Here is a 17,025-nt window from a genome sequence, read left to right as displayed (position 1 = left end):
CAACATACAGAATAACACCCAGTGCTCACCCCGTCAAGTGCCCCCTCAGTGCCCGTCACCCAGTCACCCCCACCCCCCGCCCTCCTCCCCTTCCATCACCCCTAGTTCGTTTCCCAGAGTTAGGAGTCTCTCATGTTCTGGCTCCCTTTCCGATATTTCCCACTCATTTTTCTCCTTTCCTTGGGGCAGTAGTAATACATCAGCGTCTTGTCCCATGGCAACTCCCGGTGCACAGCACTCCCAGACCCCCCAGGGGGCGTATTTCCAGGAACTCCCAGAGGGCACATTCTAGAAAGTTCCACCTGAGAGGCGTTACTGCCGTTGTGTGAGGTGCTCGACGGGCTCCTGGAACAAGGTGAGGGTTTTCCCACTGGGAGTGTGGATTCTTTTTCCCTGGGGGCTCTCTGTGCCCTGGATGTGCCTTTTCCTTGGCTGTGGTATGTTCCGGGGGGATCTACTTCAGCCTGTGGAGACTTTTGCTTGGTTGTGATCTGAACTCAGGGGGAGGCATGTCCTGGGCAGGTTATCTCCGCCATGTTGGAGAGGAGGCTGTTGCTTGGTTTTGTCTCTGGGTTCCGTGAGGGACTTTCTTCGTGGAACCCTCTCAGGACCCGTGTGGGGACGCGACTTTGGGTGATTATCTTAGTCCTATGCCCGAGGTGGGTGTTCAGAGGAGGTGGAGATTTGGGGGGTTTGGGGGTTCAGTGGCGAGGAGGGCGGGGGGGCAGGGGGAAGGGCAGTGGAGAGGGAGGTGGGGGGGTGGGCCGCAGGGGGCTGGGGGGAAGGCAGCGGAGAAGAAGGGTGCGGCGGCAGTGGAGAGGGCAGCAGAGAGGAAAGGGGGGAGAGCGGCGATCCGGAGGGCTGGGTGTGGGGGGGGCGGGGGCAGAGTGTGGGGGGGTGCGGGGTGTGGGTGGGGGCAGGAGGGCAGCAGAGAGGGAGGGCAATGGGGGTGTGGGGAGGGCAGCGGAGAGGGAGGGAGTGGGGGGCGAGGGGGAGGGAGCCGGGAAGGGCAGCGGAGAGGGAGGGTGGGTGGCAGGGGCAAGGAGGGAGTATTTCCTGAAGCTCCATTCAAGTTCTGTGAGGGGAATGTTTCCTGGGGTGCATTGCCCCAGCCCTTGGGTTCCTCTCCCTGAGAGCTTCTACCTCAGCCTGTAAGACACTCTTCTTGGTGCTTAGCTCAGAACCAGGGGGCTCTTTTCCTTGGGTGCTTGTGTCAGCCATGATGAGGCTGGGCTTTTCGGGTGTTCAGCTGGTCGGTGGTGGAGAATCTCAATCCCTGACAATCCCTCAATCTTTCATGGGTGCTGCTCCTTGGATGCTTTAAGACTGGAGGGAACTCTCCATGGGGGGCTCTGAGTCTTGGTAGGGAGAGCACTTCGCCTTGGGTGCTTTGTCAGCACTGGGGCTTTAGGCTCTTTCTTGGGGCTCCTCTGAGGTCTGGGTTGCTGAGACTCTCCCTGGGAAGGTCCATCTCTGCCCATAAGGGGGGCTGTGCCTTCAGTGCCCCTTCTCAGCCCTAGGTGAGGTGCTTTCCTTGGGCACTTCATCTCCCTTAGGTGGGCGGGGGGCTACTCTTCTTTGGCTAGTGTATCTCAGCCCTGGCTGGGGAGCATTTATTTTGGGGGCTCTGTGTCTGCCTTGGGGGTGGATTCTCCTTGGTGTGGTCTGTCCCAGCCTTTGTAGTGAGGTCTTAGTTGGGTGGTGTAATGCACATTGGGGTGGTTTGTTCTTACTTGGATGCTCTGTCTCAGCCGGGGGTGGAGTACTTCTCTTGATTTGTGTATCTGTCTTGCAGGGGTTCAATCTAAATTTTTAAGTATGACTTTGGGCATCAAGGTGAGAATCTGGGAATGACAATACATAGGAGTTCATTGCATTATATAGTCACAAACACTTGCTATATAGGCAGTCTTAAATCTCAGCCACCCTGGTGGGTGTGCAGGGACCTCTCATTATGTCTAAATGTGCATTTTGTGGTGATTAATGTGGTTTATGGGCCATTCATGTATGTCTTTTATGATGAGCCTTTCCAGGATTCTACCCATATTTTACTGTGATATTTGTATTTTTATTTACTTATACTTAATTTTAATTGTTTAAAAATTTATTTATTTATTTATTTATTCATTCATTCATTCATTCATTCATTCATTCATGAGAGACACAGAGAGAGACGCAGAGACATAAGCAGAGGAAGAAGCAGGCTCCATTCAGAAAGCCTGATGTGGGACTCGATCCCAGAACTCCAGGATCAGGCCCTGAGCTGAAGGCAGACGCTCAGCCGCTGAGCCATCCAGGCGTCCCAATATTTCTATTTTTAAAATTGATTTGTAGTTCAACATATATTTAGATTTACATGTATTTAAATACCTAATTTTGTGCCTCTTCTGCTGATCTGTTTTGTTTTGTCACTTTTTTTTTTGTTTTTTGTTTTTGTTTTTGTTTTTGTTTTTGTTTTTTTTTTTTGAGAGAGAGAGAGAGAGCATGCACATGAGCAGGGGATAGGGGCAGAAAGAAAGGGAGAGAGAAAATCTCAAGTAGGCTCCATGCCCAGCCTGGAATCCAACATGGGGCTTGATCCCACAATCCTGAGATCATGACATGAGCCGAAATCAAGAGTCATGCCCATAACTAAATGAGCCACCCAGGCGCCACCCCCCCGCCGCCATGTCACTCTTTTAATAGTGTGTTTTTGATGAACAGAAATTCTCAGTTAAGTCTAATTGATCTATTCCTCATGGTCAGGGCTTTTATTCTTTTCAAAAGCTTTGCCTACTCGAAAGCCACGAAGGTAATATCCTAAGTTTTCTTCTAGATCTCCTATTTGTTGGAGAGTGATATTGTATGGCCAAGAAGGAGGTCAGAGCAGAGGCACAGTTCCCCATAGGGAGCAGGTGGATGTACTGAATGGACCACAAAGTTTTGCAGGCCCCAATATCAGCAGTGTAACAACTGCTATTTCCAGCTTTATTTCTAGACTCTCTGTCCTGTCACACTGGTGATTCTGCTTACCCTTACTCCAATACCACAGAGTCAGCTCCCTGGCACTGTGCATCTTCCAGCTTGGTTCTTTTGATTAAAGATGGTCTCAGCTACTCTAAGCCCTTTGATATTCATATATTGTTTACTATGAGCTCACCAATTCCCACCCAAAATTTTCAATTTTAAATAAAAAATTATTTACATTTTAAATATGTTGCAATAATTATTCTGGACAGAAATGACAATAATGATTAATAATGAGTCTTGCAATCCACGCAAAATTTCTATCTCCCCATTTACTGAGGTCTTTAACTCATTTTGGTGAAGTTTTATGTTTTATGTGTAGTGCTCCAGCACAGCTTTCATTACATTTACTCTTTCGGCTTTGATGTTCTAAACACTGTTTTCAATGGTAGTTTAAACTTCTTTCTCTAACTATTTTTGTTATTGCACAGAAATAGATATGGTTTTTGGTTCTTGCGTCTACATCCAGTAACTTGGCTATTCTTCACCTATTAACACTAATTGTTTTATATCCTTTTGGATATTCTGTGTTCAAAAAAACGCCATCTGTGAGTGCCATTTTTGCTTCCTCCTTTCCAAAATTTATATTTAATATATTTTCTTAGTACTGCTGCACTTTTTATGACTCCCATATATCCTTGAATGAATAGTGGACATCCTTGGCTTGGGTGCAAATTTAGGTAAAAAGTGGTTTATTACCATTAAGTAGCGTTTGCTGTAGGATTCTTTGAGGTTGATACTCTCTATTAGGTTAAGGAAACTGACTTCTATTTTAAGTTGCTGATCATTTTTAATCATGAGTAACTCTTGAACCTGGACCCACCTATAAAATTAATAATGGAATTTGTTCCTGTTTTTTTTCCCTGAATATACTTAACACTGAATGATTTTCAAATTTTAAGCCAATGTTGCCTTCATAGAAGACACTACATCGTGACATGATGTCTATCTTTTTGGTCTATTCATGTTTTTTGTTTGTAATCTTCTGTTTAGAATTTTTGTATCTATTTTTAGGGGGAAAAATCTCATTCTGTAATTTTCCTTTATTTTTTATTTTTTTATTTTTTATTATTTTAATAAATTTATTTTTTATTGGTGTTCAATTTGCCAACATATAGAATAACATCCAGTGCTCATCCCGTCAAGTGCCCCCCTCAGTGCCCGTCACACATTCACCCCCACCCCCCACCCTCCTCCCCTTCCACCACCCCTAGTTCGTTTCCCAGAGTTAGGAGTCTTTATGTTCTGTCTCCCTTTCTGATATTTCCTACCCATTTCTTCTCCCTTCCCTTATATTCCCTTTTACTATTATTTATATTCCCCAAATGAATGAGACCATATAATGTTTGTCCTTCTCCGATTGACTCACTTCACTCAGCATAATACCCTCCAGTTCCATCCACGTTGAAGCAAATGGTGGGTATTTGTCGTTTCTAATTGCTGAGTAATATTCCATTGTATACATAAACCACAGCTTCTTTATCCATTCATCTTTCGATGGACACCGAGGCTCCTTCCGCAGTTTGGCTATTGTGGCCATTGCTGATAGAAACATCGGGGTGCAGGTGTCCCGGCGTTTCATTGCATCTGTATCTTTGGGGTAAATCCCAAAAACTGCAATTGGTGGGTCGTAGGGCAGGTCTATTTTTAACTCTTTGAGGAACCTCCACACAGTTTTCCAGAGTGGCTGCACCATTTCACATTCCCACCAACAGTGCAGGAGGGTTCCCCTTTCTCCACATCCTCTCCAACATTTGTGGTTTCCTGCCATGTTAATTTTCCCCATTCTCACTAGTGTGAGGTGGTACTCATTGTGGTTTTGATTTGTAATTCCCTGATGGCAAGTGATGCAGAACATTTTCTCATGTGCGTGTTGGCCATGTTTATGTCTTCCTCTGTGAGATTTCTGTTGATGTCTTTTGCCCATTTCATGATTGGATTGTTTGTTTCTTTGCTGTTGAGTTTAATAAGTTCTTTATAGATCTTGGAAACTAGCCCTTTATCTGATAGGTCATTTGCAAATATCTTCTCCAATTCTGTAGGTTGTCTTTTAGTTTTGTTGATGGTATTCTTTGCTGTGCAAAAGCTTCTTATCTTTTTTTTTTTTTTGAACAGCAGCATTGTAAAAGCTTCTTATTGTGATGAAGTCCCAATAGTTCATTTTTGCTTTTGTTTCTTTTGCCTTGGTGGATGTATCTTGCAAGAAGTTACTGTGGCTGAGTTCAAAAAGGGTGTTGCCTGTGTTCTCTAGGATTTTGATGGAATCCTGTCTCACATTTAGATCTTTCATCCATTTTGAGTTTATCTTTGTGTATGGTGAAAGAGAGTGGTCTAGTTTCCTTCTGCATGTGGATGTCCAATTTTCCCAGCACCATTTATTGAAGAGACTGTCTTTCTTCCAGTGGATAGTCTTTCCTCTTTTATCGAATATTAGTTGACCATAAAGTTGAGGGTCTATTTCTGGATTCTCTATTCTGTTCCATTGATCTATGTGTCTGTTTTTGTGCCAGTACCACACTGTCTTGATGACCACAGCTTTGTAGTACAACCTGAAATTTGGCATTGTGATGCCCACAGCTATGGTTTTCTTTTTTAAAATTCCCCTGGCTATTCGGGGTCTTTTCTGATTCCACATAAATGCTAAAAATTTTGTTCTAACTCTCTGAAGAAAGTCCATGGTATTTTGATAGGGATTGCATTAAACGTGTAAATTGCCCTGGGTAACATTGACACTTTCACAATATTAATTTTGCCAATCCATGAGCATGGAATATTTTTCCATCTCTTTGTGTCTTCCTCAATTTCTTTCAGAAGTGTTCTATAGTTTTTAGGGTATAAATCCTTCACCTCTTTGGTTAGGTTTATTCCGAGGTATCTTATGCTTTTGGGTGCAATTGTAAATGGGATTGACTCCTTAATTTCTCTTTCTTCAGTCTCATTGTTAGTGTATTGAAATGCCACTGACTTCTGGGAATTGATTTTGTATCCTGCCACGCTGCCAAATTGCTGTATGAGTTCTAGCAATCTTGGGGTGGAGGCTTTTGGGTTTTCTATGTAGGGTATCATGTCATCGGCGAAGAGGGAGAGTTTGACTTCTTCTTTGCCAATTCGAATGCCTTTAATGTCTTTTCGTTGTCTGATTGCCGAGACTAGGACTTCCAGTAGTATGTTGAATAGCAGTGGTGAGAGTGGACATCCCTGACTTGTTCCTGATCTTAGGGGAAAGGCTCCCAGTGCTTCCCCATTGAGAATGATATTTGCTGTGGGCTTTTCGTAAATGGCTTTTAAGACATTGAGGAATGTTCCCTCTATCCCTACACTCTGAAGAGTTTTGATCAGGAATGGATGCTGTATTTTGTCAAATGCTTTCTCTGCATCTAATGAGACGATCCTATGGTTCTTGGTTTTTCTCTTGCTGATATGATGAATCACATTGATTGTTTTACAAGTGTTGAACCAGTCTTGTGCCCGGAAATAAATTCTGCTTCGTCATGGTGAATAATTTTCTTAATGTTCTGTTGGATCCTATTGGCTAGTATCTTGTTGAGAATTTTTGCATCCATGTTCATCAGGGATATTGGTCTGTAATTCTCCTTTTTGGTGGGGTCTTTGGTTTGGGAATTAAGATGATGCTGGCCTCATAGAACGAGCTTGGAAGTACTCCATCTCTTTCTATCTTTCCAAACAGCTTTAGCAGAATAGGTATGGCTTCTTCTTTAAACGTTTGATAGCATTCCCCAGGGAAGCCATCTGGCCCTGGACTTTTGTGTCTTGGGAGGTTTTTGATGACTGCTTCAATTTCCTCCCTGGTTATTGGCCTGTTCAGGTTTTCTATTTCTTCCTGTTCCAGTTTTGGTAGTTTGTGGCTTTCTAGGAATGCGTCCATTTCTTCTAGATTGCCTAATTTATTGGCGTATAGCTGTTCATAATGTGTTTTTAAAATCGTTTGTATTTCCTTAGTGTTGGTGCTGATCTCTCCTTTCTCATTCATGATTTTATTAATTTGAGTCTTATGTCTCTTCTTTTTAATAAGGCTGGCTAATGGTTTATCTATCTTATTAATTCTTTCAAAGAACCAACTCCTGGTTTTGTTGATCTGTTCCACAGTTCTTCTGGTCTGGATTTCGTTGAGTTCTGCTCGAATCTTTATTAACTCTCTTCTGCTGGGTGTAGGATCTATTTCCTGTTTTTTCTCTAGCTCCTTTATGTGTAAGGTTAGCTTTTGTATTTGAGTTCTTTCCAGTTTTTGAATGGATGCTTGTATTGCGATGCATTTCCCCCTCAGGACTGCATTTGCTGCATCCCAAAGATTTTGAACGGTTGTATCTTCATTCTCATTAGTTTCCATGAATCTTTTTAATTCTTCCTTAATTTCCTGGTTGACCCTTTCATCTTTTAGCAGCATGGTCTTTAACCTCCACGTGTTTGAAGTCCTTCCAAACTTCTTGTTGTGATTTAGTTCTAATTTCAAGGCATTATGGTCTGAGAATATGCAGGGGACAATCCCAATCTTTTGGTATCGGTTCAGACCCGATTTGTGACCCAGTATGTGGTCTATTCTGGAGAAAGTTCCATGTGCACTTGAGAAGAATGTGTATTCAGTTGAGTTTGGATGTAACGTTCTGTAGATATCTGTGAAATCCATCTGGTCCAGTGTATCATTTAAGCTCTCATTTCTTTGGAGATGTTGTGTTTAGAAGACCTATCAAGTGTGGAAAGCTCTAGATTGAAGTCACTAAGTATAAGTGTATTATTATCTAAGTATGTCTTAACTTTGGTTATTAATTGATATTTTGGAATTTGCAAGCTTAACTATTAAATGTCGAGGTGTTGAATGTTTTTTATTGATTTTAGGGGGGTGAATTCTCTCTATTTCCAGATCTGAATGCCTGTTTCCCTTCCCAGATTAGGAAAGTTTTCAGCTATGATTTGTTCAAATACATATTCTGGCCCTCTGGCCCTTTCGGCGCCCTCGGGAACCCCAATTAAATGTAGGTTTTTCTTCCTCAGGCTGTCATTTATTTCCCTTAATCTATCCTCATGGTCTTTTAATTGTTTGTCTCTTTTTTCCTCAGTTTCCCCCTTTGCAATCAACTAGTCTTCTTTGTCACTCACTCCTTCTTCCACCTTGTTAACCCTCGTTGTTAGGACTTCTAGTTTGGATTGCATCTCATTCAATTGATTTTTAATTTCTGCCTGATTGGATCTAAATTCTGCAGTCATGAAGTCTCTTGAGTCCTTTATGCTTTTTTCTAGAGCCACCAGTAGCTTTATAATAGTGCTTTAGAATTGGCTTTCTGACATTGAATTGTAATCCAAGTTTTGTAACTCTGTGGGAGAGAGGACTGTTTCTGATTCTTTCTTTTGAGGTGAGGTTTTCCTTCTAGTCCTTTTGCTCAGTGCAGAGTGGCCAAAAAGAAGTTTAGAAAAAGAGAAAAAAAGGTTGAGAAAAGGAGAAAAAGAGAGGAGAGAAAGCAGGAAAGAAAAGAGAAAAAGAAAAAAAGGATTAAAAAAGAAAAGAAAGAGAAGAAAAAGAGAAAGAAAAACAAAGAAAGCAAAAAAAAAGGTGGGGAAAGTAAACAAATCAAAAATCAAAAAAAAAATAAAAATAAAAATAAAACACGGGGGAGTATCTTCTGATTCTGTATACTTTAAGTCCCTTGACTTCCCCTGGAACCTGTCTGTCTAGCTGGTCTTCTAGGGGAGGGGCTTGTTGTGCTGATTTTCAGGTGTTAGCACTTGGGGGAGCTGCTCTGCCCCCTGCCTGGTGCAGGGCTCAGTGGGGATTGTTTACCCAGTGAGGCCACAGGAGGAACAACCACAGTGGCATTGGCCAGCTCTGGAGCCCTGGATTCAGCTCTTGCAGTAACTATGGAGCTCTCAGTCTGCAGAGGCCTGGAAGCTCCAGGGGCAGGGCCACTGATTTGCTCAGCTTGGGGCAGGAGCTTCCTTGCTGTCCTGGGCCTTCCCGGCCTCTGCCTGTCCCAGGGGGAGGCCGGATCCTGGGCTGTGTCCCCGGCGCCCTGTCGTCCCGGGCCTGCGCTGTTGGATTTGCGCTCCCGGCCGGGCACCCCCTCTCCGCAGAGCCGTTGCCTTAACCCCCTCCGAAGCTGCCCCTGGCCGCATAGCCCCCTCCGCGCGGAGCTTCTGCGCGAGCCCCTCCGAGCTGCTTCCGGGTCCAGCCGTGTGCACGCTGCAGCCCGTTAGGGAGCTAGGCGCACTCTCCCCTGGTCGCAGGCATCTGTTAGTGTCCCAGGGAGCCTGAGGGCATCCCCGCCCTCCTGGGGTCCTGCTCTAACTCCGTGGGAGCACCTTTCCGCCCGGAAAGATTGGTGAAGCTCCTGCTTCTCCAGGACTGGGGTTTCCTGTCCTGGGGCACTCGCCCCGGCTTTGGCCCTAGCCCGGCTCCTCACGGGGCCCCTCCCCCTTTGATGCCTTTTGCTTATTTCTTTATTCCCTGTCTTCCTACCTTGATAGAAGCATGAACTCTTCTCACTGTAGCTTTCCAGCTGTTCTCTCTTTAAATCTCAGGCCGAATTCGTAGATTTTTCAGGATGATTTGAAGGTTATCTAGGTAATTTGGTGGGGACAGGTGACTTGGGGACCATACTCTTCCACCATCTTGTCCCTCCCTCATCATTCTGTAATTTTCCTTTCTTCTCATGTCCTTGCCAGATGTTGGTATCAGGTATTTTTTATTTTATTTTATTTTATTTATTTTATTTTATTTATTTATTTTTATTGGAGTTCAATTTGCCAACATATAGCATAACACCCAGTGCCATCCTATCAAGTGCCCCCTCAGTGCCCATCACCCAGTCACACCCCCCCGCCCACCTCCCTTTCCACCACCCCTTGTTTGTTTCCCAGAGTTAAGAGTCTTTATGTTCTGTCTCCCTTTCTGATATTTCCCACTCATGTTTTCTCCTTTCCCCTTTATTCCCTTTCACTATTTTTTATATTCCCCAAATGAATGAGAACATATAATGTTTGTCCTTCTCCGATTGCCTTATTTTACTCAGCATAATACCCGCCAGTTCCATCCATGTCGAAGTAAATGGTGGGTATTTGTCATTTCTAATGGCTGAGTAATATTCCATTGTATACATAAACCACATCTTCTTTATCCATTCATCTTTCCATGGACACCAAGGCTCCTTCCACAGTTTGGCTATTTTGGACATTGTGGCTGTAAACATCGGGGTGCAGGTGTCCCGGTGTTTCATTGCATCTGTATCTTTAGGGTAAATCCCCAGCAGTGCAATTGCTGGGTCGTACAGCAGATCTGTTTTTAACTCTTTGAGGAACCTCCACACAGTTTTCCAGAGTGGCTGCACCAGTTCACATTCCCACCAACAGTGCAAGAGGGTTCCCCTTTATCCACATCCTCTCCAACATTTGTTGTTTCCTGTCTTGCTAATTTTCCCCATTCTCACTGGTGTGAGGTGGTATCTCATTGTGGTTTTGATTTGTATTTCCCTGATGGCAAGTGATGCAGAGCATTTTCTCATATACTTGTTGGCCATGTGTATGTCTTCTTTGATGAAATTTCTGTTGATGTCTTTTGCCCATTTCATGATTGGATTGATTGTTTCTTTGCTGTTGAGTTTAATAAGTTCTTTATACATCTTGGAAACTAGCCCTTTATCTGATATGTCATTTGCAAATATCTTCTCCTATTCTGTAGGTTGTCTTTGAGTTTTGTTGACGGTATCTTTTGCTGTGCAAAAGCTTCTTATCTTGATGAAGTCCCAATAGTTCATTTTTGCTTTTGTTTCTCTTGCCTTCATGGATGAATCTTGCAAGAATTTACTGTGACCAAGTTCCAAAATGGTGTTGCCTGTGTTCTCTAGGGTTTTGATGGAATCTTTTCTCACATTAAGATCTTTCATCCATTTTGAGTTTATCGTTTTGTATGGTGTAAGACAATGGTCCAGTTTTATTCTTCTGCATGTGGATGTCCAATTTCCCCAGCACATTTATTGAAGAGCCTGTCTTTTTTCCAGTGGATAGTCTTTCCTGCTTTGTCAAATATTAGTTGACCATAAAGTTGAGGGTCCACTTCTGGATTCTATATTCTCTTCCATGGATCTATGTGTCTGTTTTTGTGCCAGTGCCTCACTGTCTTGATGACCACAGCTGTGCCCCCCTGCCTGTTGCATGGCTCAGTGGGGGTTGTTTATCCTGTGAGGCCCCAGGAGGAACAACAACAGTGGAGATGGCCAGCTCTCCAGCCCTGTAGTCAGCTCCCGCCATAACTATGTTAGTTCCTAATCCACAGGGGCCTGGATGCTCTGGGGGTGGGGGCCACTGATCTGCACAGCTCGGGCCACCCAGCGTCAGGAGAGTCCTTGCTGTCCTGTGCCCTCCCGGCCTCTGCCTGTCCCTGGGAGAGCGCCAGATCTTGGGCTTTGTCCCCCGGCGCCCTGTGCTCCGGGGCCTGCGCTGCTGGAATCATGCTCCGGGGGCGTGCAGCTCCCTTTGTGTGGAGCCTCTAATGAAGCCGCCACCCTAGCTGCTCCTAGGGCCTCACAGCCCCCCTCTACATGAAGCTTCTGCCCGAGCCGCCTCCAAGTTGCTCCCGGGCCCAGCTGGGTGGGCTCTGCAGCCCTTTTGGGAGCTCAGCGGTGTGTGGAGCACTCCCCCCCCCGGGAGCAGGTCCTCTGTTAGTTCCCCTGGGAGCCTGAGGGCATCCCCGCCCCTCCTGGGATCCTGCTCCAACTCCCTGAGAGTGCCTTTCCCTCTGGGAAGATTTGTGAAGCTCCTGGTTCTCTGGGGGGGGGGGGGCTTTCCTGTCCTGAGGGCACTTGCTGCAGGGCCTTAGCCCGGCTCCTCGTTGGTCCCTCCCCCCTGGATGCTTTTTATTTCTTTATTTTTTTTTCCATCTTCCTACCTTGATAGAAGCGTGAACTCTTCTCACTGTAGCATTCCAGCTGTTCTCTCTTTAAATCTCAGGCCGAATTCGTAGGTTTTCAGGATGGTTTGAAAGTTATCTAGGTGAGTTGGTGGGGACTGGTGACTTGGGGACCCTACTCTTCTGCCATCTTGCCCTGGTGTCATGTTTTATATTGGCATCATAAAATGAGTTGGGAACTAGTCCAAGAGTTTGTATAACACTGATATTATTTTGCTCTAAATGTTTGGAGAACTCATCAGGGAAGTCTTTAGGGTAGGAGGTTTTTACTTTTTTGTAATTGTTTTGTCAGATACAGGATTTGTCAGACTTTCTCCTTCTTCTCTAGTAAAATTTTGGTAAGCTCTATTTTTCTGTAAGTGTCTCTGTTTTATCTCAGCTGATACAATGGAAGATGCCAGCCAGAAGTGTTGAGAAAGCAAAGGAAGGATGTTCTCTGGATTGGGCTTTGGGCTGGAGTCAGGTTTGAGAACATATTAGGCTCCCATGCTGCTCAATCCTCACACAGCCACTTTAGTCCAGGCCCTGATTGTCAACATTTTCGCTTCAACTGCAATTAAAATTTTGTATTTAAAGTTAAATGCAATTAGCATTTTGCAGTAAGAATGTTACTAAAGGAGTTTTCAGGGAATGATAGTTTTCAGAAAAATGGATTTGCACTCACCACCTTTACAGGAGATCCACTGATAAACAAGTGTATCAGTTGCAGGGTGAGGGAAGTAGTGAGCAGACTGAAATGCTTTGATAGTCATTCCTGTTTCCTGGGTTCTTTTTGAATGTGGCTGACCATTGCACCTGAGGCCTCCTGTCAGGGATTTCAGTGACCTTTAGTTCTTTTTCTGGAAGCTCATGATGCTGACCACTCCCTCCTCATCTCAGCACTGTCATAAGATGGTCTGTTTAAAGCAAGAGAATATTCATGAACAGATACTGAAGATTGTCTGCCAGTGACCCGGGAGAAGCACCTGTATGGCCAACCTCTCCCACCAATCCTTAGAATCTTTGGGCTTGTGGATCCCTTCTGACCGCACATCTTCTCCTTACCTTGTCCCTGAGTCTTTGCCACAATTATAGCTCTCAATTAGTATTTAGTGAAATACTAAATAAGTCAGGACAAGGAAACCATTAGAGGACCTGGCTGGTATGAAGAGCTCCATGACAATCATTTCCCCCTTTTGCACTCTTCTGAATGAGAACTGTCCGTAGTTCAGAACAGGTGTTGACCACAAGTTGATACCAAAATGTTGGGGAAAATGTAGCGGTTATTCTAGGATGAGAAAACCTTTCAGCTAGTCTGTCATACTGATATGTCCCATTTTATCTATTAGCAACATTGAAAAGTGCCCATCACATGGTTTCTATACTGACATGTTTGAACTCCCTGCCATTGGAAGCAATTGGGTTAAAGATTTCCAACTCATCTCCCTTTACCCTCTACAAGGGGCATTCTGTGAAGACTCAGTCAATACTGATAATATTCATTTAAATCAAATCAGGAAAGTAAATGGAGTTATTTCAACTGATAACAGTTTTCACAGAATGGTTTATACTTCCTTAAAGATGTAATCATGTGTTTATTTAAACTGGCTGAGAGGTTCACGTTTTGTAAGCAAATTGATTGGTCAGGTACAGTGTTTGCCTTTGGACTACACTTGTACATTAGTTTCTTCTGTTTTCCCCATAGACTGGATGGAAATTAGGCTGGATTTCCAGAGAACAAAGTGTTTGTGGGGCCCAGTAAAACTTGGCCTCTAGGAACATTCATATTAATGATGCAGATGCATTTTGCATATGCATAGGTAGAATGCAGTTTTGGCATGGTAGCATTTTTTTCACTAATGGAACATGTTTCATGATACTTCTCAGGAAAGATGTCCGATAAAGCAGAGGAGTTTGCTGTTGGGCCTGAAAATCAAATGAAACGTCGTGGAGAACCCATTAGTCCTCCTCCATCTAAGAGAATGATGAGCATGGCGCTGCTGTCAATGAAACAGGAAGGAGAGGGAGTATCCTACCCTGGGGGCTCAGCCATGTCATTGGAAGGTGAGGATGTCTGTCCTCCCCTCCCCTTCCAGACCTGACCTAGGGCAGCCTGGCCTCTGGCTCCTTCACGCCATGGGAGCAGTTCCTATCAAGGTTACCGGCTTTGGGTGATACTGCCATCAATTTCTCAGCCACAGTGGATCAGGTGTTCATATGTCCTTCCTGGAAACTTTCCTGGATTCCCAAACTCTGCACTCTACTGGTTTCTTTCTCCTTTTTGAATATGCCTTTTCATTCTTCTTTCTGCTTTTCTCTCTTTCCTCTTAATACTGTCATCATTCCTGAGTCCCACCGTTATCTACACATGGTACATGACCTGGCCCTGCCATCCTATCCTGCCATCACATGTCCTCTCTGTGTCCTCCTTGCTGTCTCTGTCTCTATTGTTTAGTTCCTAGCCCTGGCTCGTCCCCTCCTAGGGGCCCTGCATGGCCCTCATGGCCACTGGAACTCCTCTTCTGTGTGTGCACAGGCTGGTTCTGTCTTCTGTTCCCAGCTCTGCCCAGGAGTCACCTCCTCAGAGGGCCCTGCTTAACCAGGCACTCATGGAGGCTTCCCCTCCTGCTCTCCATCACATCTCTGCTTAATTCCTTCTTGACACAATGTCAAACTGTGTTATTCATTTTGCCCATTTTACACATACCATCTGACTTCCTTATGAGGATTTAAGTTCCATAAGGGTAGGGATCATTTCTGTCTGTTGTGTTTGTCTCATTCCCTGCCAATCTCCCAGCTTTTGGCATGGTGCCTGGCCCAGAGGAGGATGAATAAATGAAATAGAGGTGTCGGATATGGTGTACAAAAAAATTGATCTGAGACGGAAAAGACAGATGAGGATAATCATTTACTGGCTGGAATTTTTAGTGATGGAGTGCCAATATCAGGTATCAAGTGACATGTTCAACTTTTCACCTTGTAGAGGGCATCAAGGTGACATTAAATCATGAGTGCCAGGGCTCTGCGAATGTTTCTTAGCTGGTTATAGTGTCCAAGTACATTTCTGTGTGTATGCATAGTGCCAAGAATATAGGAGACTTCCTTGTTGTAATATTTTTTGTGAGGTCAAATTTTCAGGTCTAATACATCTATCTGGTTTGGCCTCCTGCTATGAATGAAAATTTTAGAGACTGTGGAGCACATGGATGTGTGGGGTTGTTGAAATGCACATGATTGCAGCTCCACATTCAATCTGGTTTCCAGATGCACCTGTCCTTCACAGTATCCATGGGGAGGGGAGGGAAAGTGGTCAAACCCCCACCTGATGGCTTCTTGTCAACATCTGTTCCACCAGAGCTTATGAATATGGCAGGAGATGGCATTTCACACAGTCAGTTGGATTCTTTGCCTCATGACTGAACCAGTGTCAGCAAGGGTGGGCTGCTTCAGGAACCTGGTAGTAATGCACTGGTGGGAAGAATCATTACCACCTGTCTCTCTGCAGATGACCCCAAGGTCACAGGAATGTCTGTGTCAGGAGAAATGCCAGATAAATTGCAGATACCAGTGGAAATCAGTGCTGAAATGAAACACCAATTAAAGAAGGAAATTCAACGTTTTGGACAAAGTAGGTTAAGAATTTTTATCAGTGAAACTACAGGAGGTCTTTCCCATTCTGATTTAGACTAGATTCAACTGAACTCTTGAGGCTCATCCTTTGCCAGACTTGGGTTTTCACATAATTTAGGATGATTCCTCTTTACTTTGACTAAAATGTCCCTGTATACCTTTTTGTTCTTTTTTTCATCTCTTAATTGGTTTTTGTGTCCCAGAGTTCCATTGGTGGTTATGTTTGGGTGTCCAGATGTAAGCATTGAGAGCACATGTGCTCTGTAACATTCTAGCCCTTGGATGATTGCTGAGACACCAAGGTTGAGTTCTATCTCCTCTTCATACTTTATAAACACTGAAGGTTTTCTTTTTTTAATATCTCCAGAATATGAAAGAGTCTTCAAATTGCTTGAAGGAGTGCAAGGACCTCTGGAATTGCGGGAAAAAATTTGTTGTATTTTCCGTCAAGGGAACAGCAAGGTGGGTATAGAGAGAAACTCTATAGCACATTGGGCCCAGTGCAGTGCTGGGCATGTGGTGGGATCAGGCCCTGCCTGGCATTTCTCAAACCCTGGTCATTATCATTCAGAGTTCATGTTGTCTCTAGTTGTTTAGATTGATATTCTCTGAGTCTCATTCTTCCAAGTTCAAGGAGACTTCTGTTCATACTGGAGTTTGAGGTAGGTGTTGACTGTGAACTGACATTCTTTGTTTACGGATTCATCCCTTACCATGATGGTCCATTTTCTATTCCCATGTATATTGTAAGCTCCCCTTTCTCTCCCCCACAGAGCTTCCCACATTGTGGGTTCTTTGGGTGTCTTTTGGTTAATGACTTATTTCTTTATTTTCAGATTTAAAAGGCAAGACTTAATAAGGCACCTGGAGAAGGTACTAGAAAAATTAGAATCTGACTACTTCCTCAACAAAGACAAATTATACCCCAAACTTATAATTCTGTTATCAAAATTATCAGTGAGTAACCAGAACCAGTTTGCTGTCCTAGAATGGAACCGGATATTGTTGATGCTTTCTAGCACATGTTAGTTAATAAAATTATCTTCTTGAGATTAAGAAAAGGCATTGGAACTTTAATGTTATAAGTTTCTGTTAGTAAAATTCTTTATGCATTTAAAAGGATAATTTGTTGTTTGTTTGTTTCCCCCCTGAAGTTTGGGAACACTTTAAATGATCAGCTTATAGTATATCCTAGGTCCTCAGCAGGTCACAGGCCTGTAGCTGGTATTTATAACTGTCTTCTACACTATCCAGTTCTTCTTTTTTAAAAAATTCTGTATTTTCAGTAATCTCTATATCCGGCATGGGGCTTGAACTCACAACCCCGAGATCAAGAGTCGCATGCTCCACTAACTGAGCCAGCCAGCACCCTGTAGACTCTCCATTTCTTATTTGTTTTGCCTGACGCAGCCCCTCAGCTGACCATAGGGCTCAGCCTGAGGGAATGACTCACACCTTACTTACCATGGACCTACCATTAGATGTCCTGCCTGAAC

At 44.0% G+C, this 17,025-nt stretch overlaps 1 protein-coding gene across 1 annotated transcript; it reads left to right on the top strand.

Moving 5' to 3' along the window:
• Window positions 1-276: 276 nt before the first annotated feature.
• Window positions 277-16,585, top strand: LOC140596180 (cancer/testis antigen family 45 member A6-like). Its single transcript, XM_072743799.1, has 5 exons — window positions 277-355; window positions 13,787-13,963; window positions 15,405-15,527; window positions 15,897-15,991; window positions 16,366-16,585. The coding sequence occupies exons 2-5, from the start codon at window positions 13,792-13,794 to the stop codon at window positions 16,369-16,371; spliced, it is 396 nt and encodes a 131-aa protein (XP_072599900.1). The 5' UTR covers window positions 277-355; window positions 13,787-13,791; the 3' UTR covers window positions 16,372-16,585.
• The last annotated feature ends 440 nt before the right edge of the window (window positions 16,586-17,025 follow it).

Source organism: Vulpes vulpes, chromosome X (assembly GCF_048418805.1).
Source record: "Vulpes vulpes isolate BD-2025 chromosome X, VulVul3, whole genome shotgun sequence".
Classification (NCBI taxonomy): Eukaryota; Metazoa; Chordata; class Mammalia; order Carnivora; family Canidae; genus Vulpes; species Vulpes vulpes.
The sequence above is the reverse complement of the archived record's forward strand: the minus strand, read 5'-3'. Positions and strand labels throughout refer to the sequence as shown.